Genomic DNA, 15,363 nt, shown 5'->3' on the forward strand with positions numbered 1-15,363 from the left:
GGTGGGGGCCAGCTGGTTTGCCCTGAAGAGTGTCCCGGATCAGGGTGGGGGTTCCCTTGGGGCGTGGGGCGGCCTGGGCGAGAGGCCTGTGGTGGTTTGCAGGCTGGGCACGCACCCGGCAACCCAAGCGGAGGCCCTGGTATCTGGGGTTTATTTATCTTCTACAATTGAAACTTTGTAGCCTGGAGCGGAGCCAAGCCTTCTGCTTGCTTGGTGGCGACTGCCATTTCTGTTGGGATTTATTTATCTTCTATAATTGAAACTTTGTATCCTTAAGTGGAGGCCAAGGCAGGCCAGGGCTTCAGAAGCTTGGCTTCCTCCATCGCCGGGGGCAACCCAAGCCTCCTGCTCTCTCCAGCTCCATGGCTGCCGCCATTTTTGTTGGGATTTATTTATCTTCTATAATTGAAACTTTGTAGCCTGGAGTGCAGGCCTGGGCCGGCCAGGGTGTGTGGAAAGCTTGGCTTCCTCCATTGCCGGGGAAACCCAACTCTTCCTCTATGTACTAGAAATTTGGCTATGAACATGTCAAGAAAATCCATTCAATAGTAATTTATTGGATACTATCAGGTACAAAGTGGCATGGAGAGATAAAGTGGAAATGGAACAGAATACCAATGACCTCAAAGACATCAATTAATGCATCTATTTATAAGCTGATACCAAAATTTTCATAAATAAAATGTATTTCATTATTTGATGCAAACACTATACATCACCTCTACATAACATCCACTTTAATATAGTGGTTATATGTGTTTCTTAAAGCAGGATGCTGGAATGCTGTTTGACATGATCCCACACAAAAATGTCACTGTCCATTACCACAACCCACATGGTCAAATCCACATTTGTTGTTTCAAATGTTTCTTCTGATCTCGTCTGATCTTCACTTCACAATTGGCCTAACCAAGGAGAACCAATTGTAAGCCTTGGCCTACTATTTTCATTACTGATTAACTTCCTATGACAGTCTTACCCCTTAAGATGATGTCTTAGGAATCTCAGGTAGGCTGGCTAAAAGAAATGTAGGTTGAACCCACTGAGTTCTCAGATCACTACCTTTCATTGAGGTAAACTATTTTTTAAAATATATTTTGATTGAGAGTAAGGGGGAGGAAGAGAGAGATAAAACATCAATGATGAGAGAGAATCATTGATTAGCTGTCACCTGCACGCCCCCTACTGGGGACCGGACCCACAACCACACATGAGCCCTGACCTGAAATCGAACTGTGACCTTCTGGTTCATAGGTCAACACTCAACCATTGATCCACACAAGCTGGGCTTAGGGTGGACTATACTTAGTGTTTTCTAGAACTGCACTCAAATTTTCACATGCTTATGTCTGAGTCCTATGAAGAAATTGTAAATTTCTTGAGATCAGGAACTATATGTTCTTCTCACTAGTTATCTTACATCTTGTTGGTACTTGATGATGCTTTTTATATTTAGTAAAGATGCCTTAGTTTAGTAATAAGACAATTATTTCTAAGGAGCATTCCAAATGTTTACACCAAATAAATCTTACATATTTCAAAAGCATAATGCCAACATTTTTTGCAGACATGGTGAGGATAGTACATCTTGTGTAATGCAAATAATTCAAGAATGGAAGTAATAGGAGTCATAAATGACACATGATAAATTCATTAAGTAATGAAGATGGCTCCATAATGGTCATTTATGAGAGCATGAGCTAGGCAAGATTTACAGATAATATAATCATACCTTCCAAAAATTAAGGACCTATACAAAAAAGAGCAATCTAATTTTTATGGTCTTAGAGAGATTCTAATGATGGTGTAATACTGTTAAAACAAGTACTTGAAAACACATGCAGTCCCTACTTGCATGATAAAGCAACAACTATATCAACTTAGGAAATGCGGTTTCTTATCTGAACTCTAACAGCTTAGTATCCCTATCTCTATTGATATTTAAGCATTTTATTTCTAAAAACAAGTTCCTGGGAGGTAGACTATGAGAAAACTGATTGATAACATTTGAACTGATCAGTGCCATTTTGTCTTTGTGCTGGGGATCAAATGAGGCAAAAGAAGTAATAAAACCTAATATGTTAAAAGATTCTATAGTTAGCTATTCTTTTTTATTTCTCCATGTTTTCTACTTTTTCATACTTCACAAACAAATAAGAGTGAACTGTATTTGATTCTATAAATGTCAAAGCTAAGCACTTAAAAAAGATTCTAAAATTTCTATAAGCTTACCCAAATCTTTGGAAAAAAGGCAGGACATTTGTGTGCTTGTGTGTATCTGTATGTTTATAGAGAAAGGTATAAATAAGACAGAACATAACTGATTTCATAAATAAACTTTCTGGGGGTAAGTTTGAAAATAAATGATGATTTTTGACTCCCCAATAGTTATAATTACATGAACACCAAATTGTATGAGTTATATTCATAATTCATGAAATTCTAGGAGAACAATGTTACTCAATATAAATATTACATCTTTAAATGTATATTCATAAGTATAGGAACCTACTAGTCTTTCTCTAAATTATAAGAAAACAAATAATCTTGTTAGATGATTATTGTATATCTATATTTTGGATGGTTTTTCATAGTCTGAAGATGTTTTAGATGCTTACAATTTCCAGAAGAACTTTGAATTATTGTCTCAATATATAGGATATTAACATGAAGAATTTAAAGTGCAAATGAAACTGTGTGTGTTAGATAATGTGTTTGGAGCATATTACTGGCGTCCCAGCTATGTTGCTTGCATGTAGAATATGTGACTAAATAGGCCTATGAGAAAATCTCCCTAGGAGTAGAAGAATGATTATGTATTTCAGAATCTGCTACTCTTGTTAGCCTTTGTCATTTGCCACTCGTGTCTGCCTCTTCCTCTAAACTGTGCCTTTGTTAGTCCTGGGAGATTTTATCATTAGTGTGTGCGTGTATCTTCTCCTGTAAATGCAAGCCCTTAAAACTGGAGATGAGGCTTTCTCATTTTTCAGGTTTTATGTTTGAATGTTTCAATAACCTAAATAACATCATTTTGAAGACTTATCTCTGTAATAATAGATGAAATTATTAAAGATAGGTAAAATAGAATTTAAACACTTTAAAGGAAAGAAAACTTTAAAATAACATAAATACACTCTAAAAACAGATTATATAGTCTTTATAACTGCAATAATTATGACATTTATGACCTAACCATTCGATGCATCTAGCAGTGAATCTAGAAGATTATATTTCCTAGAAAATATCTATCATTTTCATGCATGGTCATTTGCACATTTCCACTCCTTAACTGATTGAGTGTGAGAGAATAACATCTAAAGGACTGCTTTAAACCAGTCTCTCTAGTTATATTATGAAGGCTATAGTTATTCTCACGACTTTGGGACTCCTAAATCTTGGTGGAAAGCATTAATATACATAATTATAGAAATCCAATAAAGTGAGCAATGATTAGTATTCAGTCAAGGAAATATTATGCACCATCGCATATGACAAAATCAAGAAGGGAACCCAGTTTTAACCAAGAAACAATAACCAAAAACCACATTTTTCTATGTGACAGAATGAAGGTTGTGCTCCTAATATTTCTTAATACACATCAGGGACCACATATAAAGTACACAAATTGCAATGGTTACAGATGCAGAATAGACTCACCTGGGCAGAGAGCAATATTACAAGGCTTATGATGTGTTTCGGGTCCTTCACATGGCCTTCCTCCATACTGAGGAGGTGTGCATGACCTTGTTCTTGTTCTTTGGCCTCGACCACATGTAAATGAACATAAACTCCATGGTGACCACTCCTCCCAAACTCCATGTACTGTAATAAAGCAAAGAAGCTTCAACAACAAAAGCAGAGAGGTAAAATCAAAGATTTTTTTCTCCTTATAATTAAGAAAAAGCAACAACCACTAATCAAATAGACAAATATTATGAAGATATTTAAAAAATTCAGTTAAGGTTCTTATTTGCCACAAAATATAAAAAGTAATTAGAAAGTTAGTAATTAAGAAAACTACATGTCCCTTTTTTGTATTTAAAGTTATTCATGTTATAAAGTTTAAATGTTTTATTTGCTTAATGGAAATGTAGCTCTTTCCTCCATGGTAAAATAGACATGAACTATTTTTAACTAAAAGTAGTATCAACTATGGTAGTATTAGAAAAGTAAATTTCTCATAACAGGAGACGATCCTCTGGAGTTAACTTTGCATTTAAATAGATATGGGCCTACCTAATTCTTCTCACAAAGTTTCAGGATTAATGACTTTTAGCGTGTCAGGGGGAAGAAAAATCTGAAAATCTCTGACACATATTTTAAACAGCTTTTTTAACCTCACATTTTAAAAACTAAATGTAGTTTTGTCACTTAAACCATTTTTTGAATAAGGAAGAAATTTCAATAACTGTATCTACTTACATAAGAGCCTCCTCTTTACCCTGTTTTAAAAGGAGTGGAAAATATGAAGATCTCTTTCTAATAGCCATGAAACCAGAAGATGGCACTGGGAATCCTCCTAATTAATAAAAATTTTTTCAGAAAACAAATTATCTAATTAAGATTATGCCTAACATAATTAATTGATACAGCAATAGCTCAAGTATGCCATTGCAATAAATTCAGACTTGATCAGAAATACTAACACAACAGAAATAATAACCACTGTCAATAAATATTGAGATTTTTTTCACAAAAATGTCCTTTCCTTGCACTGCCAAATCACCAACTTCATCCCAATTCTTAATATTTAGGACAGTAAGTAATAGCACTCCATGGATAATACAAATAACTTTTTTGCATATATATGCTGACCAAGTTACTATTATAAAAACACATAATAATACTTTAATTATGAGGTACTCATTCTCTTCTATTTATGCTACTGAGCTGCTCCAACTTGTGATACAAATATGTTCAAATACTGGAAAAATTAGCCAAATTGAGTACTATTCAGTGACAAATTCTTTAAGGTTCTATAAAACTTGCTAGAAAAAATATTTTTAAATATATAGAAAAAAAGTAAAAGAGTGAGATGTTTATATTTTTCCCATATAAATGTGAGACAACTGAAGCCGATTTGCATTTGTTGGAATAAGAATAAATAGTAAGTATGTATTTAATCTAAAAACATACACATATACAGCCCTAGCTGGTTTGGCTCAGTGGATAGAGCGTTGGCCTACAGACTGAAGGATCCCAGGTTTGATTCGAGTCAAGGGAACATGCCTGGGTTGAGGGCTTGATCCCCAGTAGCGGGTGTGCAGGAGGCAGCCTATCAATGATTCTTTCTCATCATTGATATCTCTCTCACCCTCTCCCTTCCTTTCTAAAATCAATAAAATTATACTTAAAAAATACACATAGCCCTGGCCGGTGTGGCTCAGCGGATAGAGCGTCGGCCTGCGGACTGAAGGGTCCCAGGTTCAATTCCGGTCAAGGGCACATACCTCGGTTGCGGGCGCATCCCCAGGTGGGGGTGTGCAGGAAGCAGCCGATCGATGTTTCTCTCTCATGGATGTTTCTAACTCTCTCTCCCTCTCCCTTCCTCTCGGTAAAAAATCAATAAAATATATATTAAAAAAATACACATATACATATATGTACATATAGGCATGTAGGATTAATTATAGCAAGAAATTTTAAAAGTAATTTATATGAATATTTTTATGTTAAATATATACTTTTAATCAATTTTTGCATTGATTTCTAATTAACGAGATCTCTCCATTTAAAAACATTTTTTTCTTTCTATTTTCTAAATAAAGTGTTAATAGTCTGCATGGTATTCATATTGCTGGTTCCTTCATTTTCCCTTGATCAAATCATATTAATCTATATACAGTGAGTAATCCCAGAAAAAAAAGCTGCTAACCTGGCAGATATTTCTCTATTAATCTCAAAGAAATATTAATATTAACTTAAAATTTTTTAAGTTATAAAGCTGTAATCCTCTGAAAACTAATGAAACTTAGTACTTTTTAACAGTCTTTATTGTTCCAGTTGAAATTTTATGACTCTTCTATGTCATTTGAAAAAAGCAAAAACTTTTTTTTATTTGAAAATAACACAAATTATTAATAATTTGTTATTTTAGATACTGTTTAATTAGTAGAAAATTATAGCACATATCTTAAATTTTATAGATATTCATAAGATATGGTAAAATTAGATATTTTATTTTAATGGCAAATATTACATACTATTTAAAAAATTTTTCAGTAAAGTATGAAAATCCATAGATGATCTAGTTGATTTGAAAAACCTATCTAGTAAAACCACGAAAAGTAAGTTAAATTAATCAGTTTTTATAGTTTTATTCTTTACTTAAACAATAATTATATTATTATATATCTGTGCTACCTGGAGATGAAGTGAGAAATACATAATACGTGCCCAGCCAGGGTTGCTCAGTGATTGAATATCGACCCATGAACCAAGAGGTCACCAGTTCAACTCCCAGTCAGGGCACTTGCCTGGGTAGCAGGCTTGATCCCCAGTAGGGGGCATGCAAGAGGCAGCTGATTAATTCATATTTCTCTCTCTATCTTTCTCCCTTCCCCTCTCTCTAAAAAAATCAATAAAAACATATTTTAAAAATAAAAGTATATATTTTATAAAATAAATACACAATACACAAATTATAATACTACCAGATTTTTAAATAAACATGCAAATTATCTTACGATTTAGATTGGAAAACTTAAAAAAACTTTTTTAAGTAAAAGGGTTCTTTTTCTTAAGAATAAATGGATTTGAAAACTGACATTTACAAATTTTTTTTTCAAAACAATTCATTCACCTAAATAAATTTTGAGGGATTAGAATACATACAAAACAGACTAGTGGTTTTCAACCAGGGGCAGTTTTGGCTCCCAGGGGACATTTGGCAATATGCAGAGAGATTTTAGTTGTCACAGCTCAGGGGAAGGAGGAGAGCTACTGGCATCTAAAGGGTAGAAGCCAGGGATGCTGCTCAATGTCCAAAGATATTCAGGCTAGCTCCCCAGAACAAAGATTTATTTATGTCAAAATGTTAATAGTATCGATGATGAGGAACCCTGGGGCAGACCATAAAACTATAACTCAGAAAGAGGACAGTAAATAAACAATTTAATGTAGCTCCCTGCTTTTCTCAGTTTACTTTCTGTTAAGCCTTACCATTTTCTTTTCTGAGTAATAAGAGTTTTTGAAGAAACTATAATTTCAAAGCAACAATTTTGCAACAGGATGTTTATCTTAGGATCCATATTAAGACATTATTATGTAATTTAACTAAGAAAACCCTTCTTTTGAAATTTGAATAATATGGGTAAAATGTAACTAACTTATAACAATTGATTCACTTTTAATAGTGCAAATAAATGTAAGCTCTAATTCTATCATTCCACATATTTTGGGGAAGGTGACTTTCATATGCAGTTTGTCCTTGTATCATTTTTATTAATTAAATGCCAAATACACTTGAGTATCCACAGTATGACACACTGGTTATTGATTTATGAGCTTATTTTCTTCATGGCAATTTTAGAAATGTAAAGTATTATTTCAGAAATATATTTACACGGTTTAAGGTACTATTTAAGCTTTTAAATTCACTTTTTTTTTTTTTTTTTTTTTTTTGGTCACTGTTTTCACGATATATTGTACTGAAAAGAAACACGTATTTACCAGAATGGCAAATAACTGAACAAAATATTGAACACAAAACATTTCATAACAAATGCAATAACCATCTAAAAGATATCACAATGTCCCATAGTAGAATAATTATTCTACATTTTTAAAATAATGAAGTTGCAAAATCATTGTTCTTGTTAGAAAATGAAAAAAGAAATTGGTCTTTTCATTCTCTTTAATTCAACATCTGAACTATAACAATGATTAAAAGGCACACATTTCTTATTGTCAGTACTACTTAACCAAATTCAGAAAGACAACCTAGATGTATGTGACAGTGAAGAGAAACTAGTAATTAGTATACACGTCTTTAGTTGATACAATAGTGGGAGGTTTAAATATTTGAGGAAAAACTTTACACCAGAGAGTATTACTCAGTTTTCTGGACATCGGACCCAGAGTGAAAGGGAGAACACTCTGGTCCCACTGCTGATGCTCCTTGCCTAGTGAAGGGACTCATCAACAGCCTGGCAGATGGATGGAGATTTCCAAATGTCTGTATGAATGTGCATAACTAGTGGCTGGAAAGTAAGCCCTGAATAGAGAATTGTGAACACTTTAGCACCAGCAGACTTCCATTTGGGCATCCATTTGCCATTAGACTTTACCCTTGCATGTTGAAAGGATCTTGAGTATTCAAAAGGATGCTGACAAGATACATTTATATATCAAGTACAACTCCATTTTCTATTGACACGTTTCTCATTGTCAAGGGCAGAGAACTCGATCCTGGAACCCTTAATACAAATACTGTACGTAGGGGCCAGTTTGAGTATTAGTACACAATGTACTCTACCCACACTCGACTGAAAATCCCTAAGTATTTATCCATGAGGTTTTACCTACGATTTAGGCATTTTATAATTCTTAAAATCCCTAGCTCCTTTTTGCTCCTTGTTTCTCTCCTCTTGACAAACATACCTAGATTCTGTTTGTTATATGGCCTGTTTTTTTTTTTATCATCTTTTTCATTGTCTTCTCCTTTCCATGACCAACTTAAGAATTTTTCCCCCTCTGAATCTTTTTATTTCTCACTTGATGTTTTTCTCATGTAGCCTAATTCCTCCTGAATTTATTTTTCTTGTTTTCAACAGAAATTCTTTACTCTGTCTCCCCTTCCTTCTAGCTTTCTGCACTGGTTAGCTTTTAATTCTCCCTTCACCTACTGCATTGTATCTCCCATTTCTGTTATAAAGGCATCTCCCTTTTCATGGCATCATTCCTCCCCCACATCCTTTAACTTTTAGTTCTTTCAGATCATCTTTTATTTTATTTGTGATAAAAAATAATGTAGAATTTAGCATCAAAACTATTTTAAGTGTACAATTTAATAGTGTTAAGCATATTTACATTGTTGTGTAACAAATCTCCACAACTTTTTCATCTTGCAAATCAGGAACTCCATACCCATTAAACAACGACTCCTCTAAACAGTTTTTTTAATGGGTTGCCCTTGCCCATTCTGCTGGCAAATTGGGATTATCCCTGTACTTCCCCCATACCACCCACTCTCTTTTCTTGCTTTTAGCAACTGCAGAACCAGCCATCTCTGGAAATCAAACTCAGCAGAAAACTTTACAGCACAATTCAGCAGATGAAATGCTGAGGCAGTGTCAGCCCCTTTCTTTATGCCCACCCCCTTTTGGAAGCCTCTGGCAAAGCTGTAAATGCAAGTGCAGCAGTCAGTAAGTTTGCGTCAGCCATCCACCAAATGGTTGAAAGAAACAAATCTGAGGCTTCACTATATCATGTGCTTTGGACTTCTTGAAAGAAGATCCAGATTCCTTTTAGTACTTATGTTTACATGAATGTCCGTGGTTTGAGAGGGAGCAGCACCTATATTATGTAATGCATTAACTGAGAACAAAATTTTGATATTTCATGGAAAATCTGATCCTAAGTGAGCAAGCTATTGTGCTGTGCTCCATTTAACACACAGGCATATATATATTTTACAATGACTTTACGTTTAAAAGCAGCGGACAGCTCTGATGAGGGCAGCCACTTGAATGAAATAAATTAACAGGAAATCCTTTGTCCAGGGACACTATTTTCCCTGATAGCATCAAATAAATGGTAGAAAAATAGCTGGCTTCTTAATGACCATATCAACCACTGCCTTAGACAATGGGTAGAGATCATACTTCCAGCATGCTGGCAAGTTATGTTATTCTTCAAACATGCAACTGGACATTTTCACCATCTAAAATAAGAAAATATATTGAACCTTAAATACGATAAGAAGCAGATATAGAAATTTCAACTTTATATAGTTCAGTGGGGAGGGGAGTCATTTATCTAAGTTCTTGACTGCTCTGAAAGCAGAAATAATCACATACATAATAAAATTTCACAGCTGAGTAAGAATTACACTTATCCACTCTAATTAAAATGCCTATACCCAGTTCATATGAAAATAACAAATCAATCGTTCCAAATGCGTAGCATGACACAATTCAATAACATCCACAGTTGTAGTTGCTGCTAACACTACCTGGACAGAGGGCAGTGTTATTGCAAACCCTTGATTCTCTTAATGGGCCGCTGCAGTGTGTCCCGTAAGGTGATACACAAGTTCTGGTTCGCACCTGCGACCCTTGACCACAAGTAACTGAGCATGTGCTCCACTGGGACCACTCTTCCACACCAGATTCACCTGCGTGCAAGACAACAAACAGACATGAAATACTGTCTTGAATATTCATATACTAAGCATTATACCAAACTGACATTATGACGTGCAAGAATAATTTAAATGTGATAACATGATAGTACATCAAAAAGTACAAGAGAACACTCAAGAGAAAAAGAAATTTAAAGGGAGATACATATTACGCTATTGCAAGGTCCAAGTTTGCTATACCCGTTAGCAAAACTACTCTTCACAAATTCCACTGTATCATGGACGCTGTGAAGTGGCCAGTCAGAATTTTACAATAAGAATTAATATTGAACTGATTCTCTTCAGGCTTTGTACTCTGATGGGAGGGGAAGGAAAAGGCATTGGTAATTTACTCTGGCTTTCTGAATGGGAATATATTGATGTATTCTTCCCTAATTCTTTATTGCATTACTTACTTTCTAATGCTGGATGAATTGGAGCCCTTGGATTTGGGCTTATCTAATTTTTATTGTGTTGAACACTGACACTTTATAATTTATTCCTACTTCTATTCCTACTTTTTCATCCTATGACAGTTATTTTTTTTTGTGTGAGAATTTATTGAATATCTTCTGTCACATTTCCTTCCATGATCTAGAGTAGTAATTTTTATTTGAAATAAAAGAAAATGCTTCCATGACTTCTAGTCATTTAATATGGAACTAAATTTGACTCCAAAATAGGGCCCTAAAAAGCCAATTAATGTCTGACGTCATTAATTTTCTTGGTGTAAGCATCACATTTGAAATGATATCTAAATTCTACTATAAAATGACTTAAAGTCAATAATTTCTAAGACCATAGCAATGTGCTTCTGTTTCTATTATGGCATTATGTTCAGGATAGACTTTTAACTTATCTGAAAACTTGTAGTTGCTTTGCCCAAATTACAAAATCGGGTCATTTACTGGCAGGAACCACTTAAATTAACCATTTGTTGTTGAAAACATTTATTATAGGAGAAGTGTTTCTGAAAACTTTATAGTACTGACTATATAAATCAAGAAGCAATTTATATTTTATCCATTCTGTTTAGAATTTGTCTTTGGAATAGAATTCAAATAATAAATAGAATATGATAATCCATTTGTCCATGTGTTTTGGAAGGTTGGTAAATGACTTAGAAATTACTTGCAGTGCTACTCAAGGCAGCCAGTCCCCAGGCAGGTAATCCAGGACAGAAAGGGCTTGGACCAGAATATAATTCAATTTGCTGATTTCTTCACTAAGAATTTCTTTTTTTCAAATAAATAAAAAACCAAACAAACAAATAAATAAAGACCAGCTGAAATAAAACATATGCTTGCTAAAGTAGTTGAAGCTGCATTCTGGAATAAGCTTCTTTTTTTTCCTGGAGGGCCCATAACAACTTGTTCACAAACAAGCATGGGTTCGCAGACTACACTTTGGGTAACACCATTAAGAAGCATTTGCTTTTATACTGGTCTGCATAATTTACCCAGAGGCATAGATTACAATGCATTTATCACTGAAAATATACCATAAAGGGAGAGCAAGGGGTAACTGAAATGACAAATTACATCAAATAGGGCTTTTTAGTGTTGTGATCATGTTTGTCCTACAAGTTCTATAAGGATCACCCTTGATTATTTCAGTATTTTGCCTTCACCAATTTATATATAACTAATTCATAAAATGTTATTGAAGACCATTTGAATAATATTTAAAGCTCTGCCTCATAATTTGTTCTTTTATGTTAAAGAATACTCTATCAAGATTAAAAATCATTATTTTATAAACCAAATAATGTGACAATGGTTAAAAATATCCACACATATATGTATATATGCACATATTTATTTAGCAATGAAAATTTAAGGTTAAAGTTAAGGAAAATGCAATGCAACTTTTTCATTTGATATTTCAATCTGTATTTGTAATGAGATTAAATGAAGTAGAAATATTATGGTTGTTAGTTATTTAAAGGCCAGAAAATCTTGAAAAATGTGAGTTCTATAGTAAGTAAATAATAAAGATTATAAATAAAATTGGTTGTATTTTTTCCATAAAAGCAGTTCTTCTCCTCCCCTTGCACTGTTATGATGGCAGGAAAAAAAATTAATTAGACTGAGCAATGAATCAGGATCAAGATCTACTTTTAAATGTATTTCTGTACAAATATGTACAAATTTAGGTTGCTTCCTCATGTATGATACCATAATAATGTTGAATAGGCTAAGCAGTGATGCCTGGATCATGAGAGATTGATCATTAGTGCTCAGAATTGGCCTTCTTCACTCTCTCCAAACTAATGGTTTATTTTGTTGACCAAAAACAAAATAAATAAGTACAATATATATTGGCTTTCAAATTATGAATAAAATTTTACCTACCCAAAGGATGGCCATCCCTCAAATGCTCTAGTTTCAAATGACCTTTCCACTGAATAGTTATGATTTTCATGCTGCTCCTTCCTCATTCCAAAAGGTGTGAAGATTATTCTAGTCAAACACTGGGTCATTGTGAGGAATAGCTACTATGTTTTATAAAAAGATGTTTGTGTTTTTATTAAATTCACTGATATTAAGAAAGTAAAGTATAATATAAAGTATTCAATTTTTAATATATGTGTCTTTGGAGATAGCACAAACTATTGTAGTTACTTATTTGCACCTGAGAAGGCACATTAAATATCATGAAGAAGGTTTCTGTATCCAAGGCACTGTTGAGGCTCTTTATCCTGGCTTAAAACATAAAGGGAAACTGGAAAAGCACGGCAATTAAAGTCAAAAGACCTATGTTTGGTGGGAAGCTACTGAATTATTAGCTCTGTGCCTAAAAAAGTCACTCTATTCCACAGAACCTCTCAATAAAATAAGTAATACATCTACCTCAAAATGTATTTGTGAGGATTTGGTGAGATTATGTATGACAGGGCATTTTAAATTATCAACAAAATATTAGTATAAGTTGTGCTAGTCTGTTAAAATCATGAAATTAGAAGCATACTTTTATTTTTCTGTTTTATATAACATGCTATGTATTACTAATATAGGCTAAAAGACTATTTTTCTAAACAAGTTTTCCTAAGCCATCTTATTGGCATTTAACTTATATCTTCATTATATGATCACTTCATTTAATTTTCCTTGACTATATACCAGATCACTTCATTTAATTTTCCTTGACTATAAATATAAATTGTGTACTAGGCTATTGGAGCACTGTCCATTTTCATTCAAGCTAGCTATAACAATTACTGGAGTTATTTTGATAAAGTAATCCTACTTATCAAATGTTACTCTTTAAAAAAATTCCACTCATTTGATTACTTTATGGAGAGTTTGTTTTTTAAATATAGGTTACTGATCATGCTGATTGAAGAGTCCAGGTTACTAATTTTGAGAAGTAATTCTTAAATTATAAAGCTTGATAGCTTTTTTTTTCATGACTAATATAAAAGTTAGTTTTTGTTATTAGATTTTATCTGTACTGCATCATTCTTTGTTCTCAAATTAATGTTAGCAATATTATCATTGTTTATATATAACCCCATTGTCTTGCAGAAAAGTTTTATAAGTAAAACAATTTTCATGGACACTTAGCTGTATTTATTCAGACTAAATTCCCTTAACACCTAAATAAAGTATAATGTCAGAAAGCATTTAAGGGAAATCTCTTTTTATCTTTATAATTTTCTAGTGCCAGAAGTTTTTTTTAAAAAAAACTATTTATATAATACAGTTTTCCAGTCTATTATCAATATCAGAGTACTTTACATTTAAAACAAGTAATATGCATGCATTTATATTTGCCTATACTATCTTTGGATAAAAGTGAAATAATAAATATTTATTATTCATCAATTTGAACTCCCCCAAAATATTTTCAAACCATAATTTTGAAGTTCATTGCTTTTTCTGAATTATTGTTAACATTATGGGGATATGGTTTTAAAGCTCTTCATAGATCTATATAATAAGTGTTTCAACTATTTTACCAAGAGATGTAATACCATATATTAGATACAGAACAATTCCTGGAAAATGAATTAGTAATTTCTTAGTAAGGAAACATAATGTTCCAAATGATTTGCATTAGCAAATAAGGTTTTGGACGAACACTGAATCTTCTTGGTATATATTGCAGCAAATCTCAAAACTGAATTTAGGTAAAACTCCTGGCCAAATTACATAATGCTAAGCATAAACTAACTTTACCACATTATTGGAAATTTAAAACTAAAGTTTATCATTTCACTCCTAATTGACCCAAATTTTAAGTATTTTTCAGTAAACCAATGCCTGCCACCTCTTTTGCGAAAAGTAAGGACACCCTTACTATTGTTGCCATAGATGGCACCTGGAGGAGGCTGTTGACTAGTCAGCCTATAGTCTAATGCCTCTACTTAGAGTCAAAAGTCCCCTAATCTCTGTGTAGTGGTTGAGACATTTTGCTTTCTGTAAAGTAGAAAAATACATTTAGAAATTTAAAAATGTGCCTGAACCTGGTAATGTACATTTGTCTTGTTCAAGCAAATCATAAAAATATAAATCACCTTTATTTAAAAATAAGAAGGTGCACCAAAAGCAATTCAGATAAGCAAGTTTTCTTCATTTCTGGATTTGGCTGCAACATATATCTATATACATATACTAAAATATGTCCTTATTGTACAATTTATTCTAAACATCTTCCTATTCTGAGAATTCTTTGACCTACTTGCAACTAATGTATTAAAATCTGCCACTCACCCATTACCAAGAGCACAATTTACTAAGAATTTACAGTTTTAAGTTGCAGATTCAAATCTATTGTTCCAAACTAATGTTATCCTAAAAACATATGAACTAAAGAAAATATAGATTCTTCAAGGGAATTCCATAAAAATCATTCGGAATGTCATGTCAAAAGGCTGGTCACATACTAGAAACTTCTATATTAATGGTATACAGATGATTAGATCAAAATGCATAAAACTTCATAAAGACATAGTTAAAACTGTTAGTTTGTAATTTCCCAAAATAAAATTGACACCTGAAAATGTTTGTAACACAATT

General features: G+C 33.1%; 1 protein-coding gene across 5 annotated transcripts in view; it reads right to left on the reverse strand.

Moving 5' to 3' along the window:
• Nucleotides 1-15,363, reverse strand: part of ADGRB3 (adhesion G protein-coupled receptor B3) — a 724,811-nt gene that overhangs the window by 438,111 nt on the left and 271,337 nt on the right. For 4 of the 5 annotated variants that reach the window (XM_080665754.1, XM_080665753.1, XM_080665751.1 and 1 more), the window contains 2 exons: nucleotides 10,175-10,336; nucleotides 3,658-3,822 (listed from right to left, as the gene is read on the reverse strand). In XM_080665754.1, the coding sequence (XP_080521880.1) occupies nucleotides 3,658-3,822; nucleotides 10,175-10,336 (327 nt within the window). The remainder of the gene's footprint in view (nucleotides 1-3,657; nucleotides 3,823-10,174; nucleotides 10,337-15,363) is intronic. The other variant, XM_080665755.1, reaches the window with a different exon arrangement.

Source organism: Plecotus auritus (genome assembly GCF_963455305.1).
Source record: "Plecotus auritus genome assembly, chromosome: 4".
NCBI classification, from domain to species: domain Eukaryota; kingdom Metazoa; phylum Chordata; class Mammalia; order Chiroptera; family Vespertilionidae; genus Plecotus; species Plecotus auritus.